Below are 25,997 nucleotides of genomic sequence, written 5' to 3'. Positions count from 1 at the left end.
TTCCTGTCAGGTAAACTTCCTGTGCTGTTCGCACTGGACTAATTATGGTAAAACTATCCAACGTGTTGGTTAGTATTACCAAAAAAAGTCCAGTGCGATTGTGGCTTAATACTCACGAAATTACTGTTTTTTTTCAATCGTGTTCCGGGGTCAAACTCGTGTCAAGTTTGATATCGTTGGAAAGCTTAGAATGTCAGCTACAATTTTGATTGGTCAGTTCATCCTCACAAATTATTTAACCAATCAAAACAGTCGTTTTGGTACTGTAAACAATTCGGAAGCGGCCTAGCAACAAACGGAAACACGCATGCTGATTGGTCTAATCCAGTCAGCTGACCATTTTTGGGGCGTGTCTAAGACCCCGTCGCTTGGGTTTTCGATGGAAGCGTCGGCAAGGTAGTAGTGCGCATTACATGTTTTCATCGAAGCTCGAAGTTACTTGTTTACTGCTGCAATAATTATAAAACAATAATACTGTTTCTTTTACACAAGAAAATTCGGTAGTACAGGTACATGAAAAATGGGCTATACTGAACACAGACTTGATAAAGTTGACGACGAATAAAACGCGTTCTGTAATAGTTTAACGCACTGGTTTGAAGGTCGCAGTGTTCGATTTCCGGTTGTTTACAGTAAAAACGACCATCACATTTGAATCAGTAATATCACATTTATTAATGAATGTAAGTACATGAAACTTGGTACAGCTATAAAATACATTATGTACAATGTTTCTGCGAAATTTCATTTCAATCGGTCAATGGTAACACCTCCGTTGTTAAGAAAGTATCGAAGACACCGAACACATGTGAGTGAGCTACACGCTGAGCGCACTGCCAGCGACTGGGCGTTATAAACATCAGTTTTATCGCCGTTTCTTCAAAACAGTAACTGCTAACCTCGCGCTATATAAATCGGTATAACTTTAGAACTAAGTATCAGAATTGAATATTTTTTTCACTGTTTTATTTATTATAATGTAAATATTCAGTTGATGGTGTTAAATAAAAATTGGTTTTTCCGACTTCCGACCGTTTTTGCTTGACATCGCCACATATGGTTATGATGTGATGTCATCACTTTAAGCAGGAGAGGATCTTATTATTAATTAGAGCAGGGATGACATGTTGCAAGGGGATAGTTAAGTCCTGTCCAGACTATCAAATTTGATTTGATAAAAACATGTGACATGCCTAAAAATGATCATGATGACATCATACTGTGACCATATATAGGTACATCATGACTGTATATGGGCACACAACATTTTAAATAAATAAATGACATCACATCATGACTATATAAGGCACATCATGAATATATGGGTACAACAGTTTTTGATAGTTTGGAGAGGGCTTAAGTTGGGGTGATGGTTACGGCATTGCACACCAGTCTGCAAGGGGTCAATTAGGAAACGGGGCATTATTTTCTTCCTAATTCGCATGAACGGTCATGCTAACAGGCCCACCAAATGTGACTAACTGAGCCCAGTCATAGGTTAGTTTCGTTCAAGAGAGTTTATTTTTTTCTGAGGTAGTGTAGGGTGTTTGAAACTACAGCAATTGCATGGTTGTTGAAACTTTTCTTTCAAACTAGAGTGTTCGTCCCCTTGAGTTGTTCAACAAGGGACTAGTCTTGAAATTCCATTCCACCTGGCACAAGGAACAGAACGGAATTGAAAACTTTCCTCCATCAAAGATACAAAATGGCAACCATCGAATGGATACGGAAGATGATGAAGAGGAAATAGCAGGTAACATTTAAATTTGTTATTGTCTTCTTTTGTTAAATGTAAATATTTTAGTACAAAAAAGTATCTAGCCAAATAGTATAGGAATGTATTATTTATACTTCTGTTAATTGCCAAAGAAAATATTTTCCCATTTTCCAATTAAATTATAAATAATTAATAAAAAAGAGTACACCATATAGACAGTACATCACAGGGGCGGATTGTGGTGCGTGGTGTGGAAATGAGGAAAATGGCCCCATAAACAAAAAAGAGAGAAGAAATGAAAAGAAATAAGAAAGAGGAGAACTTGGTACTTTCAAATAAGCTAATTTTTGATCTAAATTCTATGTACCCTAGCCTCCCCCCCCCCACACTCGCATGGTCCCTACCATGGGAGTGGTGGTTAACCTTCATATATTTTATTTGTGCAACTATATGTTTGAAAACAATATTTACCAATGCTTTATACAGAGATCAAGAATAAGGAAGCAGTAGTAGAGAAACTAGGCAAAGACCTGAAGAGGGTGTCTGAAAAGAAGAGGCATCGGGTCTTTTACCAATTCTTATACAACAACAATACAAAGCAGCAGACAGAAGCTAGGGAGGACATGCACTGCCCATGGTGTTCCCTCAATTGCATGGAACTCTATGGACTTCTGAAGCATCTCACTCTTTGCCATAGTCGTTTCAACTTCACATATATTGTAAGTTCAAAACTAAAGCTCTTTCCAAACTTTTACTAACATCCAGCATTTTATTTCACTTCAATTTTTGTTTCACAAATTGAATTATATATTGTAATAATAATAATTTATTCATTTATATTGTGAAAATTCTATAAAAATATGTTCACTTTTGCATTACAATAAAATAGGCAAGAATACAAGTTTACAATACAAAAGAGGAAGTTAAAATTAGGGGGAGCTAAAATTCTGGGAAGTTAAAATTCAATCTAACTAACATTAACATTTATTAAAAATATATAAAAAAGTAAGATGTTAAACTATTTGATGTTCATTTTAGAATTCCAAAGCAACTTTCACAATTGAATTATCAGACATTACATAACTTAATATAAACAGATTTATGCATGAATTCAACAAGCTTACCTTCCCTCTACCATTGGTCTTTATGTAAAACTGATTAAAGATATAGATGACACATAACTTGATTGAATACTTTTTTTTCTTTAAAATAAGCCCTGTGAGCCAAACACACGTATAGATGTGACATTAAATGAGCACTTCGATGGGTCATATGCCGGTAATCCACAGAATCTTACCTCACATACGGGCTACGCCTTCAGTCGCAATGGACCTTGCCGCAGGACTCCTGTAACTCAAGTACTTGTTATGCGGTAAGCTCTTTCATTTACCTGTTTTTAGTAAATGAATGGATCCGTTGATACACAGGTTTGTCAAAAAGAAAAAATCCAAAGTGTGAACTCATTTTGAAGATTCCTGCTGTTTAAATGCAGTAGCATGTTTTTGGTTCCTAAGATATATACAATTCTTTTATTCAATAAATAAAAAAAAAATGTATTAAGTACAGTAGAACCCCTCATTTACGTACGGCACGGGTCCAGAGCCGTTCGTAAATGCGGGTATTTGTAAAATCGGGGTTGACCCAAATTCCTATATATTTGCACTGGTACTACTTACACTGGCATAAACTAGGCCCAGGCTAGGCCTACAGGCTTACGCAGCTAAGTTTGAGGGGGCCTAGGCCTACAGTAGGCAGCTTGTAAGCATTCTGATCCCACTCTAGGCCCTACACAAGTTTGTTTTTATTGGACATTTTTACCTTCTTAAATACCTAGATTGTGGATTTTACTCCAACACAATGTCCATAAATACTTGTTTATACTTGTTTATTATATATATTGATCATTCAATAAAACAATCAAGCACTATGTTGAGAATATGAGAATTACATAGTACTGTATAGTATGGTGTGTTGTGTTGTATGCATGCTAATAACAGTCGAGCAGGATTTTTTTTTTTTTAATCTTTCGCTTAAATTTTTATGACGTCATCACCTTTATTTTACGTTCGTAAAATCGGGAATTCGTTAAATCGGGGTTCGTAAATAAGGGTTTCTACTGTACTAAGTAGTAACACCGAGTACCAAGTGGTAACAGATGTACCAAGTGGTAACAGAAGTCCTAAGTAGTAACACCAACTACCAAGCGATAACAGGAGTACAAAGTACATGATTGTAGTAACATCAAATAACATTGTGTAACAAAAGTACTAAGTAGTAACAAGAAGTACCAAATGTTAATGGAAGTACCAAGTAGTAGCACCAAATACCAACTGGTAACAACAGTACAAAGTAGTAGCACCAAGTACCAAGTGGTAGCTGAAGTACTAAGTAGTAACACCAAGTACCAAGCGATAACAGAAGTACAAGGTACATGATTGTAGTATCATCAAATAACATGGTGTAACAAAAGTACTAAGTAGTAACAAGAAGTACCAAATGTTAATGGAATTATCAAGTAGTAGCATCAAATACCAACTGGTAACAACAGTACTAAGTAGTAGCACCAAGTACCAAGTAGTAGCAGAAGTACTAAGTAGTAGCACCAAGTACCAGGTGCTAACTTAAATACAAAGTAGCAACACCATGTACCAGGTGGTAACAGAAGTACTGTAGCACTTAGTACCAATTGGTAACAGAAGTTCTAAACAGTAGCACAAGTACCAGGTGCTAACTGAAATACTAAGTAACACCAAATACTAACTGGTAACAAAAGTACTAAGTAGTAGCACCAAGTACCAGGTGCTAACTGAAATACTAAGTAACTACACAAATACCAGCTGGTAACAAAAGTACTAAGTAGCAGCACCAAGTATTAGGTGCTAACTTAAATACAAAGTTGCAACACCATGTACCAGGTGGTAACAGAAGTACTGTAGCACCAAGTACCAATTGGTAACAGAAGTACTGAACAGTAGCACCAAGTACCAGGTGCTAACTGAAATACTAAGCAACACCAAGTACCAAGTGGTAACAGATGTACCAATAGTATCACAAAGTACTAATAACAAAGTACGAAGTAGTGCCATAATGCCATACCAAATACTTATAGTAGTAATGTTACAAGAACCAAGTGCTGTAAACCACTTGGCTTATAAAATTAAGTAAGTACATATTTCTTTGGATAATGAGTAATGTACTTCATTTCTTTACTATTCTAGATACCAAAGAAAACCACCAAGCCTCAATGAATTCTTGGATGGTGAAGATAGAGACCTTGTAAGTCATCGACCACTTGTGTCAGGTCATAATAGGTAAGTCAGGAATATTAAATCAAATGTTTTTTAATTAATAAATTATGCTGTATTTAATGTCTAATAACTTTTTCTAAAATACGTTCCTATTTTCATATTTCTACTACTATTCTCCAACACTACTGCAGTAGCTCTATCTTGTTTCAATAATGTTATCTTGATTGCCAACCCCTGATTTTGGCCGTACTAAGCCATAAAAACTCTCCAGTGAACGGTACTAGGGATTAAAGTCATGGAGAGATTTTGTTGACTAAAATTTATTATTATTATTATTATCATTACTATTATTATTATTATTATTATTGTTATTATTATTATTAAATATTAAATAAATTTAGTGTAAGATGTGATTTGTGAACATTTGAAATCTTTCAGAGTTTACCACCATACTCACACTTTACATCACACCTTACCACCTTATTATTATTATTATTATTAATATTATTATCGTTATCATTGCTATTATTATTATTATTGTTATTAAATACTAAATAAATTTAGTGTAAGATGTGATTTGTGAACATTTGAAATCTTTCAGAGTTTACCACCATACTCACACCTTACAGCCTCTAACACCACAAGAAATGGACATAGACAGTGAGGATGAAATTGACCCCTCCTGGCTAAAAGAAAGAACGAGTATGGTAAGTACAATAAAATCAATTAATCAATCATATTTTATTGTCATTTTTCAGGAGAACAGAAATTTGTTTTGCTCTGTTGGTAGAACCGAGGCCAAAAGGCAGAACAAATGCAAACAATGAAACAGAGTGCAAAAATAACAATTTACCTACAATTTAGAGCCCTAAGCTCTAGGGAAGAAGCTATTTCTAAATCTGGCCTTACTGGCTTTTAATGATCGAAAACGTTGACCGCTGCGCATCAGGTGGAACAGACTTGAGGCAGGATGAGTTTGGTCGTCCTTAATAGCCTCTGCCTTTTTAAGAAGCCAATCACAGAAAATGGTCTCCAGAGGCATTTGTGCCAAACCAATGATACGCGTTACAATCCTGATGATTCTGTTAAGGGCATATATGTCGTTTTCGGTAGCGCCCCGTACCACACGGTTATAGATAATGTTAGGATGCTTTCAATTACTGATCTGTAAAATGACATCATTATAGTCGGATGCATTCAAAACGATTTAAGCCTACGCAAAATATAAATTCTTTTCTGTGCCCTTTTCACAATTGTCTGCACATTATATTGCCACTTCATATCATTGGATATATAATATATAAATACCGAGGATTTTGATAATAATATTATAGAGTAACAACATAATAGCTGTCTCTTATACACATCTAGATGTGTATAAGAGACAGTATACACACACACACATACATACATATGCTGATGAATGTAGCAGGTGCTACCGAAAATTTCATACAAATAAAATTCAATGCCTCAATCAAGTCAAAGTGTCAGTACTTTCATGTCTGTCAACCATTCTATAGCCAAGGCATACGTGGAATAGCATCAATTGCATCAATAATTCTGATCACTATGTATTTATATATATGTATATATGTATATATATATATATATATATGTATATATATATGTATATATATATATATATATTGTACTTTAATATTTTGACATAACAAAATTCTTTAAAGCGCTATGTCCACACTGTAAAATTTTATGTACAGTATCTAATTTGTGTTATGTTCCCATATACTTCATCATCCTACATTGTAAAAGAATTTTAGCCTATTCTTTTTATATATTGTTTTAGATGATTGATGAATTTACTGATGTTAATGAAGGTGAAAAAGAACTTATGAAATTATGGAATGTGCATGTTCTGAAAAATAAGTAAGTTTTTTTCATTTTTTTTCATAATCTCAATTGTTTAAAAAAAAGTGTTTTCCTAACTGTTTTTGTTGTTCATTGGCTTACTGTATTATTTTATGTTTGCTTATTTTTACTACTATTAATATTATTGAATATATATATATTATATTTTATTAAGGGTAATCTCAAGACAAGTTATGTTTTTAAAAACTGCTTGGAATAATCTAAATCTATTTAATTTTGTAAATTTCCATATAGTTTGAAAAAAAAAAACCCAGAAAAACTTTTGTTACGTTTGCTTGATGGATTTAATTGAATAAATGTTGAAATGAAATTAAGATATCTTGACATATGCCACATGAGGACAGCATAGGTAAACTGGTGATAGCCACTGACTGTGTGCTAGACCATGCAGATCTTCAGATACATGGTTCCAGGTTCCATAGCTGCTGCTCTTGTATTTCAGCTGTGAAGTGAAGTTTTCAATAGTGCACCATCTTTCGGGAAAAAAAGATGGTTTAAGCAGTTGGGTCATTTTGTAATATGACCTATGCAGCGTTCTCTATAAAAATATAAAAGGATGTCTTCTGGTGTATTGCCCAGTTCACCACCAGAGTTTCCCACTCTATTTTAATCTCTTTGGACTTTGTGGGTAATTCTTTTGCATTTTTTAAAATGAAGGTTTCATGCTGCTTAACCAATTTAAAAACTGTCTAGACATATCTGTTTTCAATCTCCAAAGATACAGATACTAATTATTAAAATATTATACAGTAGTTTAAGAATACAGTACGGATATTGGTTCCAGGGCCTCATCAACTCATTTTGTTTGGCTCAATTTTTTTCTAGTTTTATGGCAGACAGCCTGATACCAAGGGCGTGCAGGTTGTTTGTCAAAGAGCACGGAGAGGAATTGATTGAGCGCGGTCTCAGGAATAACTTCCTTCTGCACATGGTGAGCCTATTTGACTTTAGCCTCATCCAACCATCACTCATCACAAGCATTATGGCTGAGCTGAATAAGGTTGGAAATGCTGCCAAAGAATGTACTAAACATACACAGCAATTAACTGTTGAACCCGAGACTCCGGGGCCGAGTGAGGCCCCAATGGAAGTCTCTGCTGTGAACTAAGTTGCTAGTGAAGCACCTGTATGCAAATTATGTTTACATTATAAGACGTTGCCTTGGATATTGATCAAATGGTGCTGATAACGATACACTATATGCTGCTAAACTATTTTGTGAGCATCTGAACTAGATGCACACGACAACCATGCTGGTCAGGAAATTTATGACCTTAGAGGTCAGAATGTCTTAAAACTAATTCCCTGAGACATTAAGTCTAGCTGGGCTTGACTGTTATTCAATATTTTGCAAGCTATTTTGCCAATTTATATTCATTTTTAAGAATGAAAATGTTGATTAGTTGATTAATATTTTTTATTATGATTGTTGAATATCAATACAACATATAAAAGAAGACTAAGAGTGTAGCACAGCTAAACAGACTTGCTACATCTTTACTATAACTTAACTGCTGTACTACAATAGGACAAATCCACGAAGATAAAAAAAATATCTAGGAAAAATCTCAATTTAATTACGACGAAGACGGATTTGAACTTATATAGTAAGACAATATTAATGACAAAGACAAACGATCAATGGAAGAAATTATTGACATCTTCTGATAAGTTAAGGAGAAAGGGCTTATTTTAATTTAAGAGGAAGATTATTCTGAAGAATAAAGCCTAGAAAACCAATTCTAATTCGACATGAAAATGACATGAAGATGGGTAAATTGAAAGGGTTTGTCAATTCTTGAATTATATTCATGATAAGTAATTTCAAAATGTATTATTAGTTTAAATGGTAAGTAATCTAATCTATTATTAAAATAAGAAATAAATTTTGAAATACCTAATGTATAAAGCTTGGATGCTTCTAAATTTTAAGAGATTAAAATAATGATCTCAGAATTGAGTAAAGCCCTGTTGTCCAGACTATAACATTTTCTTTCACAAAAACATGTGGCATGCCGAAACATAGTCATGATGACATCACATCATGACCATATATAGGCACATTATGACCATATATGGGCACATCGTGACCATATATAGGCACATCATGACTATATATGGGCACATCATGACCATATATGGGCACATCATGACCATATATAGGCACATCGTGACTATATATGGGCACATCATGACTATATATGGGCACATCATGACCATATATGGACACATCATGACAATATATAGGCACATCGTGACTATATATGGGCACATCATGACCATATATGGGCACATCATGACCATATATGGGCAACATCGTGACTATATGGGCACATCATGACTATATATGGGCACATCATGACTATATATGGGCATAGTTTTTGATAGTGTGGACAGAGCTTTACTAAAAGTGTTTTAAGTAAGTTTTTTAAGATATTCTCTCAATTTACTTCAACAAATTTGGGTTGGTATTTTTCTGATTTTCGTAAGTGACACTCCAATTTATATAGTTAATAATTTTTAAAAATTCTATTATTTTTTCAGGCTCATGTGAAAAAGATTCTGACCGCGATAAACATGTAGCATCAACAAATGAATTATAATGTATGAATAGTAGGCTAGTAGTTTTCCAGAATTTATTTTCATGCGCTTTTTGTAAATAAACAGAAAAGGCGAAACAATATTTTTACTCAATTAAATGTATAGTAATCAGGATGATTGAATTAATTAGATTCTTTGAACTTATTTGTCAAATTGCTAAATTTAACAAATTATGCGAGTTGTTTAAACCATAGACATTATATACGCAGTGGCCATGTTTAATGTATGGCACGCCAGCTCAGAACTATCCAAAGAACTATGTTTAAAAGTAAGTGCACAAAAATCCTTCATACTTATTTAACTTTGCTTAGTATTCCGAAGGTTTTCAGCCACTAATAAAAACTCCGTCCACTTCAGTATTGTGACTAAAAATATGTGGGTCTATTTTTGGTCAAAGAACCATTTTAAATATATTTAAATGAAGGTTTAAAGGCAAAACACATGACTTTTCTTACCTGAACATTATATATTCTGATCTTGTGCCTAGTTGGAATAAAATCGCTACACAGTGTCGGGGACGCTGATTGGTGAGTGGAATTGGGAAACCTTTCTGATTGCGTCGGGAAAAGCTATGCAGTGCAACAGCTGCAGTGAAAAATCTGTAGCAACAGTGTAGCGATTTTATGTAATCCAGGCTTTAATGTTCTCCCTAATTTGGTTTGTCAAAAAAAAAAAATGTTTGTTGTAAGAGGTTGCTGCTGTCAATATCGTCTCTCGCCACTCGACTTATGTCCAGTTTCTGTTTTATGGTAGCAGTTAAAGGTCACCCAAAGAGATGTTACCTGCAGGTGATCATTAGAAATGCTTGTCAAAAATACAAAATCCTGAGCTAAATCCCTATTCTGTGTTGTAAGAATTTTTTGTACTATAAATGTTTTTACTTGTTTAAAAGGGGCCAATTATGCTTAGCTTATGCTAGATAGGGACCCTCAGGAAATGTTGAATAAACAAATAAATAATAATTTACTGTATCATGTAGCTTCTTGAGACTTGTTTGCAGAACATTTGCATTTGTGTATCTATTGAATTTTCCGAAGATTGGAAAAAAAAATTTGCTTCTTGTTTATGTTCGTGTGAACCACAAATGACAAGCACTTCTCTACTCATGAAAAACATAATCGTTATGATGTTTTATATACAGTACTCATTTTGTATTATCCCATAAATGTTTGAGATCCCCAAAGCATGGCCAACATACATTTTTCATCGGTAGATTATATTGTTTCGAATTTATGGACATTGTTTCTTTTACCAGTTTGATGTTCACTAACATCTGAATGTTTTTATTCGTGCACACCAAGCGCGGATCCAGACGTTGGCACTGTTCGCCATGGCGAATTTCAGGGTGAGAGATAAAAAATAAAATACAATACAGTACAGTATTAATATTATTCTGATACTGAATTGAAAATATCCATTATTCAATATGAATTTGTTTAATAACTTATTAACAGCTTATTTGGAATATGCGTGAGATTCTCTTCTCTTAAAAAGTGAACCACATAGCTTTTTCTTTGTTGAAAGTCTGAAATACAGAGTGCGATGACATTCGTCTGCTTAAAATATTTTGCCATATTTTTCGACCAGATGCTGGATAAGCTTATTTGTAAAAACAAATTAAAAAAAATATACACTCTCCACAAACCATTTTATGTCTGAAAGTGTTGTTTCCGCCAAGCATATGTGGTTATTTTAGACATTGTAATAATTTTATGTCTGAAAGTGTTATTTCTGCTGAGCGTCCATGGTTATTTTAGACATTAAAATAATATATCATCTTTTAGTAAATAGCTGTGTTCTTAGGAAGCTATATTTTCCGGTGTCACTTTGATATTTTTCCCTGCGCTACCAACATTATGTGCAAGAATGAAAAGCTCCTGACCGGTTATTAAAGTATATATTAAGAATAGTATCCTTAAATTTCAAAACATCTCATGACTTTAGTCGTGGGTGTTAGCAGACAACAGCTGTAGTTTATATTTAATTATTTGTTCTTTAGATTCGAAATTCCGTCATTGTCAACTTCAACGAAACGTGATATGATTTTTATTAGATTTTCTTTAAAATCAATGTTGAACAATAATCATATTGATACTTTGAAAATGTCCATTATTGTAAAGTCCAGATAAAAGTGTTTAAATTAATTTTCGTTACTGCATGGTAAATCTTTTGTTGTATTTGTATTTTTTTCTCCACGAAGTCAAGCAGATGTTTGAATGAACACAATTTGTTGATGAAGCACACATATTCTATATTGATTTAATTTGTTTTGAATTCCCATGTAAATTATAACATTATCTCGAATTCCTAGTAGTTTTTGATTAACAATATTGCTTCGCTCAAAATTTTTTTGGATTGTGCGTGGTATTTTAATATCTTAAGTGAACTACATAGCTTTTTTCAAGCCTGAAATTTCGAGTGCGATGATATTTGTTTGCTATAGCATATTTTTACCAATTTCGACCCAGGTTGGATATATTCATCCAACATTTGTTTTCTGTTTGACAGAACAACCACAAATTGCGCTCTCTCTGCTCACAACCCCGCCCTCTACCTGTCACCATTGTAAGTATGAAGCAGGCTCTGCAGGGGCGGATCCAGACTCAAGGACCATAGTCTATTCTATACTGGGAGTCGTAAAGCAAATTATGATTATGGCACCTCTAGATGCCTGGAAATGGCACTCATTCAGATTTAAAATTTTATCTCCATTTAAAAAAAAAGTTTACAAATGTAGGGGGTCCTGGCCAGCTGGGCACCATGCACCCCCACTGAATTAATATGATATATGTCCTACAGTCGATGTCAGGGACGCATTATGCTATTATGTATCAACAAAGCCCTTTTGGATCAGGGTGTTATAGACCAAGGGCCCTACTGGACTCTATGGGTAGGTGCATCAAAGGGGCACCTAAGGGTTGGTGGCCTTTGGAGCAAATTTTAAGAATAGGCCCCTCCAGACGCTCGGAAATGGCACTCTCAGACGGTGAAAATGCTTTTTCAAAGCAGTTTTACTCGACAAAATATTGAATATTTTATCTCCATTTAACAAAAAATGTTGACAAATTTTTTAGGCCACTGGCCGGCTAGACCCCACATCCCTGATCTACTGTTACATATAATACAGTACCGTACGGTACTATGAAGGTTTTATCCTTCAAATGAAAATCAAACATTTATTTCTTGGTCGTGGGTTCGCTATCCGTTTCTTTTTGGCATTGAGCAAATTACTGTAAACACGTTGTCTCTATCCACTAAGTGGAGACCTCAGGGTAAACTTACCTGGTACAGTAATACTAGAATTTATCTTCACTCGCGGTATATCTTTTATATCAAGAACGCTTCCAAGATATGCCTCTTGTAAGTGTTCTCATTGTTTAATTCCCATTCCGTATACTCTTAATATTTTGTAATACAGCATCCGATTTACTTTTCCTTGAGGTAATTTGAAATTTGTTTCAGGACTCTTGTTTATAACTGCATTGCCAAGGTAAGCAAAGGTAATCTTCAGTGCTTAGGATTGCACACACTTCAATAAAAAACATATCACGTTCTTTGGACTGGTATTTACTGAACAGTAATACCATTTTTATTATCATACTTGGACAATAAATACTATTTAGTGTAGATATAATATATTAATAAGTAATCAGTACCATGAATCAGGAAGTACAATACATTTAATAAATATATTAGACGATAAAATTGTCGAGATTTCGCAACTTTTCGTTAGATTTGCATACAAAAAATTACGAATACACGACTGCGAAAATAGATACAATCGTAATGAAATGTAATATGTTCGCTATAGTTCAGTGTCCTGTTTGGGGATAAAACAGAATTGAAATGTTGGAAAAAATGTTTTGAGACGGTTTTTTAAGGTGTTGAGAGAATGGAAATTTCCAAATTTAAGAAGCAGAAATTACATAGTCCCTTGGTTCTGAGTGTTTGACATGCTTTTGAGCTATTGTAAGTGTTCATTTCGTGTGTAAGAAAACCAATTTTAGAACTTTTGGGTCATCTTTGCTCAGCGTGGAACACTTATTAAGAAGAAATTAGCATCCTTGTTTTATAGTTTTGTAAATAGATAAATAAATACACCCTCTGTATGAAGCTGTTTTGTTTTTTATATAAAATGTATGAGTGTTCTGCTTTTATATCGACCATTTGGAAACGTTTGTATATTTTTTCGATGTTTTATACTATTTTTTTGCGAGATATGAAATGTTAGTTTAGTATAGGCCTCTTTCTATTATAAACGTAAGGTAGGTGTATACACATTGAATACTAAACACTTATTTTCACTGGAATTTTATTCTGGAGTGATGCATTCCGTTTTGGCCGGGACGGAATCTACGCATGCGCTGGGTGTTCCCGTTTCTGGATCATAATCAGGATTATACCATGTATTGATAGCACACTGTACGAGATGAGAGACTTCGTTATAACAAATAAAGAACTGTGAGCAATCATTCAAAATGACAGCATGGTATTGGTCTGGACGTCCAACACATACTAGAGGAAAGAAGGAAAAAATGACACTTAGTTGACATATTCTCAGACAGACACGAATTTGTTTCCTACGACTCTTGACAAAGGATAAATGTGTATCATATCTCAAATAGACTTCCGTTAATTATCTTGTAGTCGCTCCGAAATAAATACTCTACAATCGGAGTTTCCAGTTTTTATATGTGTCCTATTGTTAAGTGGTAACCGTCGTATTTTACGCTGAACCGCGAGGGTCTTTTTCTCTCTTTTCTGATCAATTCTATCGCTGCTCTTCTCGTGTTTCAGCTAGTTACAATTGTCAAGGAGGTATAAAACCTCCCTGCCATGGTACGATTATTCCACTGAATGTTGTACGACAAAGAATGCGCAATACATAGGCCTACTTAGAAATGACATACTACCCAAGTTATCACCAGAAGGACCCATCCGTTCCGGAACTACATGGGTTCTCCATAGTGTATTTCAAATAAAAAAAAACCTAGATATATAAGTCATAGTTACTTACATACGTCTTCAGCAATTTGAGTTGGCTGCTCAGTCGTTAATTGCGTCTGGCTACGACCCGATTCTGGATCACATATACGACCGCTTAATTCAGGCTCGACACAACCAGAACTGATGTCCAGCGTTGCTGCTCGTTCCTCTCCAACAAACCATAAACCTTCAACGCAGTCAACACTGATATTATCTCCGAAGACACAGAAGTAAAATGATCCACAATCATCGTCATTTTCGAACATCTTACCATGATTTTCAGGTAGTGCACACATATCTGTAGAAAATAATAATAATAGGACATGCCCATTGCTGCTGGTAGGCCTACTACTACTAATATTATTACTATTAATACTGACGATGATGATAGGTTTCGTTCTATCAAAATTTAAATGCTGTTTTCTTGGTGTTGTTTTCCCCTTGTTTGTATACGGCTTGTGTGGCCCCGGATTTTTATTGTTTTTCAATATTTGTAATATATTTGTATAGATTTATATATTTATGTACCGTGGAAATAAATAAATAAATAATGTTAACATTCGGTTTTAATACTTGCCTGGCATTTGTGTAGTTATAGGAAATGATTGACTGCACTCTCTTTCAACTGTTCCTTCAAGAGCACACGTTACCATGGTTCCGTCGTTTATTGCTAAAAACCAATTACCATTTGGACAACTGATTCGATTTAACTGGCGACTTTCACAAATATAGCCTGATTGACAGTCTTCCACATCATTATAGAAAATTCTTATATCGCGATCTTCTGCGTTGCATAAAGCCTCTGTTAAAATGAACATTAATGATCTTTAATTGTCTTCCAATTCTTAAAATGTATTCATAAGAAATTCCAATGGCCAATTCCATGAACAATGTAACAATAAAACTGCAGGAGATCGGAGTTTGATTCAACACATTTAGTTTTGTGCACACTTCCACTATTCTGGATAAACTGAGTATGAATTTACTAAAATAGAAGAGTAAATACTCGTTAATCGTTAACAACTACAGTAATTACTTCGTTTATAGCTTACCTAAAATTACAAATTCAGAAGAAAAACTCGATTCGGTTGATGTTAGAAAAAATGGAAGTTCTGTGGTTTCAATATGCCCCTCATAGTGGGTACCGGGCTTCGGTTCGTATTCATGTTTGGTCGTTGGTGCTTCAGTTGTCTCAGTGTGACCGTCGTAGTGAGTACCGGGTTTTGGTTCGTATTCATGTTTGGTTGTTGGTTCTTCAGTTGTTTCAGTGTGACCGTCGTAGTGAGTACCGGGTTTTGGTTCGTATTCATGTTTGGTTGTTGGTACTTCAGTTGTCTCAGTGTGACCGTCGTAGTGAGTACCGGGTTTTGGTTCGTATTCATGTTTAGTTGTTGGTTCTTCAGTTGTTTCAGTGTGACCGTCGTAGTGAGTACCGGGTTTTGGTTCGTATTCATGTTTGGTTGTTGGTGCTTCAGTTGTCTCAGTGTGACCCTCGTAGTGGGTACCGGGTTTTGGTTCGTATTCGTGTTTGGTTGTTGGTGCTTCGGTTGTCTCAGTGTGGCCCTCGTAGTGGGTACCGGGTTTTGGTTCGTATTCGTGTTTGGTCGTTGGTTGTTGACCATATCCGTTACATTCACGTTCAACAGTACCGGCGTATGGACAATAACTTCCGCTGCCGTCATTTATCGCGACGAACCACTGACCGTTAGGACATTTAAACTGGTTGGCTACGTTGTTGATACATATTAAACCAGCCTGGCAATCCGTTTCGTCGTTAGCGAATAATATCACAGTTGGATCAATTGAAGCACACAAAGCTGAAATAGTAACACAATATTTTAGTTATTAATGGTACACATGACCGACAGACGTATTTTAAATATTTCAAAAGAAAGCATCAGTTGCTTCCAAGTAAAGGCCGCCTTTTGTTTTTAATGGAGCTGTAGGTTGGTTTAAGATATTTTCCTTCAAATCCTGGTTCCAGGGTACAAATCCTGCTAATGCCTGATTATTTTTCTCGCATCTAACAAAAGAAAGCCTCAATAATGAATGCCCCATATAGTTTACAGACCTCCAATGGTTCATCTTGTAGTTAGTACACTTGTTGAATTTAAAAGGAGTCATATTCTATAATATTGTTTTTATTTGTTAACAAAAGTTTTATATTTTGACTTCCCATCATTAGATGGCTATTATGCATATAGTAGCATAGTATATTTTATACGTAACTACTAATTATTGTTACTAACTTTCAAAGGAAACATCATTTTCCTCAGTAGTTAATTCAACATGTCCATCGTAGTGAGTACCGGGTCTTGGTTCGTATTCGTGTTTGGTTGTTGGTTCTTCAGTTGTCTCAATGTGACCTTCGTAGTGGGTACCGGGTTTAGGTTCGTATTCGTGTTTGGTTGTTGGTGCTTCGGTTGTCTCAGTGTGGCCCTCGTAGTGGGTACCGGGTTTTGGTTCGTATTCGTGTTTGGTTGTTGGTGCTTCAGTTGTCTCAGTGTGACCGTCGTAGTGAGTACCGGGTTTTGGTTCGTATTCGTGTTTGGTTGTTGGTGCTTCAGTTGTCTCAGTGTGACCGTCATAGTGAGTACCGGGTTTTGGTTCGTATTCGTGTTTGGTTGTTAGTGCTTCAGTTGTCTCAGTGTGACCCTCGTAGTGAGTACCGGGTTTTGGTTCGTATTCGTGTTTGGTTGTTGGTGCTTCAGTTGTCTCAGTGTGACCTTCGTAGTGGGTACCGGGTTTTGGTTCGTATTCATGCATGGTTGTTAGTTGTTGACCATATCCGTTACATTCACGCTCAACAGTACCGGCATATGGACAAAAACTTCCGCTGCCGTCATTTATCGCGACGAACCATTGACCGTCAGGACATTTAAACTGGTTGGCTACGTTGTTGATACATATTAAACCAGCCTGGCAATCCGTTTCATCGTTAGCGAATAATATCAAAGTTGGATCAATTGAAGCACACAAAGCTGAAATATAGTAACACAATACTTTAGTTATTTAAGGTTACACATGATAGACGTATTTTAAATATTTCACAAGAAAGCATCAGTTGCTTCCAAGTAAAGACGGTCTTTTGTTTTGAATGGAGCTGTAGATAACTTGGTTTAAGATATTTCCCTTCAAATCCTGGTTCCAGAGTACAAATACTGCTAATGCCTGATTATTTTTTTCGCATCTAAAATAAGAAAGCGGCTATAAATCCTCATAACGAATGCCACATATAGATTACAGACCACCAATGATCTTGTAGTTAGCACTTGTTGAATTTAAAACGAGTCATATTCTATAATATTGTTGTTTATTTGTTAACACAAGCTTTAAATTTTAACTTGACATCATTGTGTGCATATTCGAATGCGAATAGTTTCAAAATATATTTTATACTTAACCACTAATTATTGTTACTCACTTTCAAATGAAACGTCATTTTCCTCAGTAGTTATTTCAACATGTCCCTCATAGTGAGTACCGGGCTTCGGTTCGTATTCGTGTTCGATTGTTGGTGCTTCGGTTGTCTCAGTATGACCCTCGTAGTGGGTACCGGGTTTGGGTTCGTATTCGTGTTTAGTTGTTGGTGCTTCAGTTGTATCAGTGTGGCCCTCGTAGTGGGTACCGGGTTTTGGTTCGTATTCGTGTTTGGTTGTTGGTGCTTCAGTTGTCTCAGTGTGACCCTCGTAGTGGGTACCGGGTTTGGGTTCGTATTCGTGTTTAGTTGTTGGTGCTTCAGTTGTATCAGTGTGGCCCTCGTAGTGGGTACCGGGTTTGGGTTCGTATTCGTGTTTGGTTGTTGGTGCTTCAGTTGTCTCAGTGTGACCCTCGTAGTGGGTACCGGGTTTCGGTTCGTATTCGTGTTCGGTTGTTGATGCTTCGGTTGTTTCCTCGATTATCACAGATGTAGGTTCATATTCAAGTTTTGTCGTCGTGTATTGCAAATTTGTAGGGTGGTCGCATATATTTTCTGCTTCATTGAACACTAATGACCATGGGCAAAGCATTAGCCAAAAACGCCCTGTCTCAGAACATTGATAATATGTTGATCTATCGTATGGGTTAGAATATAGTCCCGCTTTGCCGTCTTCAGGACATACGAATGCTACAAAAATAATTGAGTTAATTGAAATGAATTTTAAGTATAGGGCAGAGGTGGGAATTTCTCTTCTTAAATTAACCTAAAAGCCTAATAAAACCTATCGTTTTTCAACACCAGTTGTTAAATCCATGCCTTCGGTACATCCCCATACACAAAGCCTAATACATTCTGATGTAAGGAAAATATACATTATTTTTTGAATATTGTATTTTGCTGGGCCCTAGAGGATAGCAAAGATAGGTAAAGAAGAAATATATAACAAATAAAATATTAAAGTAAACTAAGCCTGTTGTATCAACTTTCCAATTCAAAATTAGAATGAAAAGTCATCGTACCAATAGACCGTCTGTTGCGCTAAGCCTCGTCCCCATGGTTGCCAAGGTACCACAACACGACAGCGTGTGTTTTTAGGACAAGCGCGTATTCCTGGCCCAGAGATGTTAAAGTTAATTGACATTCCCAATGGTCCATTAAAGCCAGGCTCCGGGAGAGGGGGGGGGGGCTAGCCTAGGCCTATCCTTTCCCCTTTTGGTTCCCCCTGTTTTTTTTTTTTTTTTTTTTTGTCAAATATGGCTTTTGTGTCTTAGAAACATCAGTTGTACCTGGATTTTACAGATGCAAAATACCCTTCCTATATTCTTCGCATAGACCCTTACATTTACAACCAAATGTATCTTTTAGTTATTGAAAATTTAGTTGTCTGTGTATTATTGGAATTTAATACATTATGTGCATTTTAACAGTCAATTTTTAATTGTTGATGAGTTATTGGCTTACGGTCATCTTTGGGTCGTGTTGGCCTTGCTGTTGTCACGGGTCGTTTACTTGTAGCGGATTTCATCTCAACGTCATTCTTTTCTGTGGTGGGTGTTAATTCATATTGACATGCATTTGTCGGTGGATCAAAAACTAGACCGGGTGGACAATCCATGTGGTGAATAAAACCATGTACACACCAATAGAACTTATTTGGATTTTCACGATCTTTGTACATTCCAAAGTTCTCCTTATTTTCACAGGTAAATGCTATAAACACAATTAGTATTATATCAGTATTAGCCCATCGATAAGTTTTTATTTTAGCGTTGTACTATTGTGATATAAAATCCACTATACACTATGTCTATCCAACCCTAGCCATCAGCGCTAATTCGGCAGATTAGTGGTCATGAGACAATTAAATCTGGAGTGCACCAAACGAATATTTTTTTTCATAAGTGATCCAAACGTTTCTGGGTAGTTTTACCATGGACCTATCTTATTAATAGGTCCATGGTTTTACAGTAGGCCTATATGTACCTTAACGGTAAGAAAGAGGCCTATATACTTGGGAAGGTTTACACTTATAAGGCAATATAAACAAAGATAATAATAGTACGCGAATATATGAACATAGCATAGGCCTATAATGTCATAATCGTATTCATCAAAGCTTTTTTAATTTATGGGATATTTCTTTTGAGGAAAAAAGTGTCTGGTGAATCTCTGCAACTACTCGTTATCAAGACTAGTGTCATATAACTAATCCACATTAAGAATTGATTAACCAACACCGTTATTTTGTATATTAAACACTTAATTTAGGAAGAGATGACCATGTTAACTGGCAAATACACCCACCCTCGAAAACATCCTCGTATGCAAATGTCGTTTCTTCAGGGATCAAACTCGTGATCGCTGTTCCATCCTCAACATCATCATCAGTAGAAACTTCGGTAAAAGTAGTAACTGTATCTTCTTCGTTAAAACTGGGATAGTCGCAGTAGCCTCGGTCCTCGTAGTAAATGAGGTAGGGAGGGTTACATCTCTGTGCAAACGCAATGGGGCCGACACAGGTGAAGAAATATGATGGATCAACGGGGTCGGCGTAATAAACATCCCGTATTTTACCAGTACAATCATAACCTGGAATTATGTGTAGATTACGATAATGAAAAAAGATAATAATAATAATAATAATAATAATAATAATAATAATAATAATAATAATAATAATAATAATAATAAATAATAATATTATTGTAACAACAGTAATAACGTTACTGTTCAAGTGATGATAATGATGATTCTCTTTACCAGTTACGGTATTATCCCGTAGTACCAATTTAGCCATATGCCTACGTCCTCTATACACTTTAGCCATAAATGTGAATAAACTTACTTCTTTGTGCAGCGGGAGTTGTCGGCATACTTACTACATTTACTGCTGTAATATAAATTTAAAAGAATCTTTAGGTCAAATAATCTGTCTAGTTCAGTTATGACAATACAATACGTTAGGTGAGCTTAAGTTGACAAAATCAAATCGAGTGTCATACATGCTCATAAGAAATTCAAATGTGCTTATCAATGTATCACCATTAATTTGATTTCAAATTGTTTTCGTCAGTTTACCTTTACAGTATAAGCCAGCACATAATTCCACTTACCTATGAGATGCACCAGCATTAAGGCATTTCGCAGACGGTCGTCCATGTCGAACGTGTACAATTTTTTACAACGAATGTATGCGGCCTATGTTTAACTAACAAATGATCATGTATTGTGAAACCACGAAGAAAGGCCTTTACTGAATATACTACCGGTGACCAAATGTCCAGTGCGACTTCGTAAGTTCAAATAATCCATTGGTATATATAATCCTTGCAGACATACCAACGGCACATAACATGTTGCTAAGATCTACAAGAAATACCAGGTATTTCTAGATTATCTGAAATCATAGTGTGGTATTATTGTTAAAGCATGGAAACCAAGCCTGATTCAGTCTAGGATCACTTGTAAAGCTGTTGCATTGTTTATGGATCATTATGATATTGTGTCAATTTTCTATCACGTGCAATTCACCCAAGCCATCGTTGGAATGGACGAGTGTAAACTGATAAACGGTGTTCCTGTCGATGTGCACAAAGACATTTTTACGACGTCATGAGCGAACTAAGATTATGTACTTCAGCTTATCTTTATTTAATCCAAGATTCAGGACAAGGATTAAGAGTATTCATTTTCTCGATGCCGAAAGGTCTCAGTTATTGTCCATGCACCATGGAAACTTGTGACGTCACAACAAATACTACTTGACATAATGTTAAAAAATACCTTTAATATACATGGATTTTATATAGTGATGCCAAACGACTAGGGTCTTAATATATATGCTAAGGAAACACAAGTGTAGGGTACTACAGGGACAGTTATTGTCCATGCACCATGGAAACTTGTGACGTCACAACAAATACTACTTGACATAATGTTAAAAAATACCTTTAATATACATGGATTTTATATAGTGATGCCAAACGACTAGGGTCTTCATATATATGCTAAGGAAACACAAGTGTAGGGTACTACTAAAGCTGATTCTGTTAAGCTGTTGCTACTATTACTACCACCACTACTACTACTACTACTAATTCTACTACTAATAGGCCTACTACTCATGGGCGTCGTTCCGTGGGGACAAAGGACACGTCCCCCACATTTCAAAGGGGCGGGGGAGGGTGGAAGACATTATATAAATTCCACCCCGCACATTTCCCCAATCTTCTATAGGCCTAGTTAAAGCCCCACATTTCAAAGTTGAAAGAACAGCAACAATTACGAATGACTGTCATGAATTTGTTCACAAATCTATTTCGACTTCTCAATCTCGCCGATATATATAAAACCATAAAACTTTATTTCATCTCGAAAAATAAAAGCACAAAAAGTACAAATAAACTTGTTCGATTAAAATAATCGTTCTTCCACAAGATCGCGAAAAATTACATATAAAAACATTAAAAATATCAAAGCATTAAAAAATTCAAATTACAAAACAGTAAAATACACTACCGGTACATTTTTTGAAAATCATTTACTAATAAATTATGACTACATGATAATGATAACTGGTACATCAACAAATGCGATCCTTGTCTTGTGTGATCGTAAATTAGACCGTAGATGTATTTCCACTCACAATAGTGCAGTCCCCCCCCCCTTGCCGGAAGAGAAAATTATATTCAAATTTAAGTCTGAGAGTGTCAACCTCGGTGGGTCTGAGGTGATCTATAGACCCTCCATCATAATTTGTATTCCTTAAAACCAAGTACATACGACTTATGCTAGAACGTTTGAGCTTCTGGGGGATTTTCCAGGCCCGTATCCAGGGGGGTGTTTATGGTTCCGGAGAACCCCCCCCCCTTTTTTTTTTAGCAAATCCCCCTCTTTTCTGGCGAAACCCCCTCTTTAAATTTCCCAAATAAGTCCTCCAACCCAACTAATGCACTGCAGACCCACCATGACACAGGCATTTTCAAACATACCGTATTTGCGTTTATAGCATTATTTAGACCCATAAAGCACAAAAATCCTCTTGCTTTGGGGGTTTCGCCGACCCCACCGGGACTTCGACTGTGGACCTCACGCCCAGAAAACACCCCCTTGGAAGAACTACTACATACTATCACTACCACCGCCACTACTACTACTATTACTACTGTAGTACTATCACTTTAAGAAATTTTGGCATAGGTCCTATTTTTAAAGATATGCCGGGCCCCTTGAATCCGCCGCTGTTTTACCTTTTAACAATCAAAACACTGAACCAGATTAAACCAAATGTGCGACAGAGAACAATTGTCAAATCTTACTCACATTAGTTCTGCATGATGCATCCGACATGGATGATAAAATAACATTCTCACTGACCCTATAAATCAGACATGATCTTGAAGTGAGTACACTTAATTCCCGATTAGCAACTCTTCTATTTCTGAAGATGGCCTATGAATGAAGCACAGTATTCAGTAAATCTCAAAACAAAGTAGTCTATTTAAACATCAATAAAATAACAAAACACATTGAATACACATTGTGTATTAAAACTTATCTATGAAAAATATGTATGTTGTTAACTTTGATTAGGTGAAGTTCATTTTGATAATTCAATTCAATATTTACTCAGCCACCAAAACATTTACCTGTAAGTACCATATATGTTATTAATTAAAATCATTATTAAAATTTTGAGATGCATGTTGTTACGCCATGGTATGGTAGATTACCGTACCAGTGGCGTCACGTCCGGGCGCTGACGGGGGCCTCGACAAAAAAATATAATACTGCAATATCATATCGGACGTGGCCAACAATAATTTTTTTAGCCTTATTGTTAAAATATTGATATATTAAAATATTTCATATATTTTGATAATAAATAATTACTAATAATTTTATTGATGAAACGCCCGGCATTTTAGGCGTTGTAAATGGGTGAACAGTCAGATTAGTTTCTTTGATAGCGCCACATAAATAGTATATTCAGTGACACACGTATGTAAGCCCTGTCTCTTATACACATCTAGATGTGTATAAGAGACAGATATGTGTGTGTGTGTGTGTATGTGTATATACCTGTATGTGTGTGTGTGTGTACTGTATACATGCCTGTACATATATTCGTAGCCTCAACCTCTACCATGAATTTATTAGTTTTATACATGTAATGTATTAATTGTTGCGCTATAAGACACAAAAGCATATTTTATGAAACTCGGGAACAAATTTTTGAATATTTCAAAAGTCAAAAGGGGCGTAGCCATCCTTTTCCACCCCGCCCCTCCCCCCCCCCATCAGTTTTTTAAATATTAAAAAAAATCAGTATCTCATTTACCGTTCCCGAATTTTTCGTCAAATTATGCTTTGTGTCTTAGAAAAATCAGTACAACATATCATTTTTTTTCCATCCGGAGCTTGGTTTAAACCCGGTTATACAATTCATATACTGTAGAAATATGTATATGACAAATAAAACAACTGAATTGAATTGAATAGCATAGTGTTATCATTTTATCAGACAAACTTCATACGTTACATGACGCTCAGCTAACAAATATTCCCGACCGACTGATCGAACTTGACTTCAAAATTTTGTCACATTTTTGTTGCTAGCGATAACTTCCAGAGGGCGCTATTTAAGTAAAATTACAGCAATTTTGGCATGGAGCTCCATGCTCCATGGAGGTATAAAGAGGTATAAAAAAATGCATGCTCTAAGCTACTGTACTGAATTGAGTCGCAACATCCTGTGACCATGGCACGTGTATTGTCAATACCATATTAAAATGTATTATCACCGTTTCACATAATATCGGTCAATTCAGAGACTGATAAGCACAACCACATACTGGTATTACTAAATGATAACCTTAAAAATATCGTGCGACCGACAAACTTAGTAAATCAAACAATTTACCTCCTTCAGAGAGATTATAAGAACAAAATAACAAAATCTGTTATATAATCTATTATATATATAATATGTGTGTGTCATCGTCATGTCACGTATATAATTTTATATAGGCCTACATATAAAGTTATATAAGAAGGCCCAGAAGGGTTTTTTTACACTCAGATTCTTATTACGTTCAAAAATATATGTATATAAAAAACATTGGCATAGACAAATAAAAATATGGATTGATATTGTTGTGTAATACAGTCTACATAGACAATATACAGGTAGTTCTCCTCCACTCTTTCTCAACCTCTTTGAGATGCCTTGCGGTGGTGTAGGATATACGCATTATGCATACTCTACACAACTACACAACGAAAACTCAAACGAGTGAATAATGCAATGAGAATAACATTAAAATCAATAAAATCACCCAAAGGCAATATTGTCTCGATTGTAGGTTTATGAGTCATATTAATTGTCTTTGTGTCTCGAAGAAGCTCAGGAAACGTCAACACTCCTGGGAAGATACTACGTTTTGTGGCAACTTCCGTTAAGCCCTGTATAATTTTATCCTGTGTATAATAATTGAAAAAATATGAAAAAAACGGCAAAACAATCTACTACGTGGTATCTAAATCAAAGTTTCCAACAGCCAAACGAATATAATTACATAAGTACACAAACATTATTCCATGATTTAGCGCCGAATCCATCAAAGTAATATTACTGCTCAGTCTCTGTCCTAAGCTTTAGATTTAGAAAGTTGTCTGCTCAAACAGCTTCCAGGATAACATAATATTGAAAGTTCGATGTGTGTAATAAAAGAACGGCAATTTGACTGGAGTCTGGAAATGCCTTGTACATTTCATGACACATTTAAGAGCACAAAGTAAACTTTTAGTATTACAGTATCATTATTAACAGTAGTTAAAAAGAAGCCAGAGAATCGCTGTTTTGGCATCGCATTGCGAAAAGTTTCAATTTATATATAATAGGCCTACAGGTCTAACCTTGAGTATAATTTATTTCGTGTCACGTGACAATAATATACGGTCACACTAGAGTTTCAAGCCCGGCTTGACTCACCGCGGGTGAGATTTTCGTAATGTGACCGCATCTGCACCGACTCGCGCCTGGCGTGACCTCGATCTCAATCTACCTATCTCGATCCCGGCTCAGCACCCATATTGACCCTGGCGTGACCGAGATTGACATTTCCTCGTCGGCTGT

At 35.6% G+C, this 25,997-nt stretch overlaps 2 protein-coding genes across 3 annotated transcripts in view; one reads left to right on the top strand and one right to left on the bottom strand.

Moving 5' to 3' along the window:
* Nucleotides 1–8,961, top strand: part of LOC117101589 (polycomb protein SUZ12-like) — a 20,072-nt gene extending 11,111 nt beyond the window's left edge. Inside the window, exons 9-15 of the mRNA XM_033241570.1 lie at nucleotides 1,597–1,753; nucleotides 2,204–2,436; nucleotides 2,932–3,089; nucleotides 4,936–5,028; nucleotides 5,567–5,672; nucleotides 6,770–6,849; nucleotides 7,678–8,961. Coding sequence (XP_033097461.1) covers nucleotides 1,597–1,753; nucleotides 2,204–2,436; nucleotides 2,932–3,089; nucleotides 4,936–5,028; nucleotides 5,567–5,672; nucleotides 6,770–6,849; nucleotides 7,678–7,960 — 1,110 coding nt within the window. The 3' untranslated portion in view covers nucleotides 7,961–8,961. The remainder of the gene's footprint in view (nucleotides 1–1,596; nucleotides 1,754–2,203; nucleotides 2,437–2,931; nucleotides 3,090–4,935; nucleotides 5,029–5,566; nucleotides 5,673–6,769; nucleotides 6,850–7,677) is intronic.
* A 4,043-nt stretch (nucleotides 8,962–13,004) lies between these two features.
* On the bottom strand, nucleotides 13,005–21,177 carry LOC117101588 (mucin-5AC-like). Of its 2 annotated transcripts, XM_033241568.1 has the most exons (10): nucleotides 20,974–21,177; nucleotides 20,706–20,750; nucleotides 20,165–20,449; nucleotides 19,322–19,570; nucleotides 17,864–18,547; nucleotides 16,689–17,420; nucleotides 15,492–16,256; nucleotides 15,017–15,241; nucleotides 14,471–14,737; nucleotides 13,005–13,968 (listed from the first exon to the last, which is right to left on the bottom strand). In XM_033241568.1, the coding sequence occupies exons 1-10, from the start codon at nucleotides 21,017–21,019 to the stop codon at nucleotides 13,766–13,768; spliced, it is 3,501 nt and encodes a 1,166-aa protein (XP_033097459.1). In that variant the 5' UTR covers nucleotides 21,020–21,177; the 3' UTR covers nucleotides 13,005–13,765. The 2 variants fall into 2 exon arrangements, with proteins under 2 accessions (XP_033097459.1, XP_033097460.1); XM_033241569.1 differs by lacking the exon at nucleotides 19,322–19,570.
* Nucleotides 21,178–25,997: the final 4,820 nt, after the last annotated feature.

Source organism: Anneissia japonica, unplaced genomic scaffold (assembly GCF_011630105.1).
Source record: "Anneissia japonica isolate Jap-2015-1 unplaced genomic scaffold, ASM1163010v1 scaffold17412_len611537_cov169, whole genome shotgun sequence".
Taxonomy (NCBI): Eukaryota; Metazoa; Echinodermata; class Crinoidea; order Comatulida; family Comatulidae; genus Anneissia; species Anneissia japonica.
The sequence above is the reverse complement of the archived record's forward strand: the minus strand, read 5'-3'. Positions and strand labels throughout refer to the sequence as shown.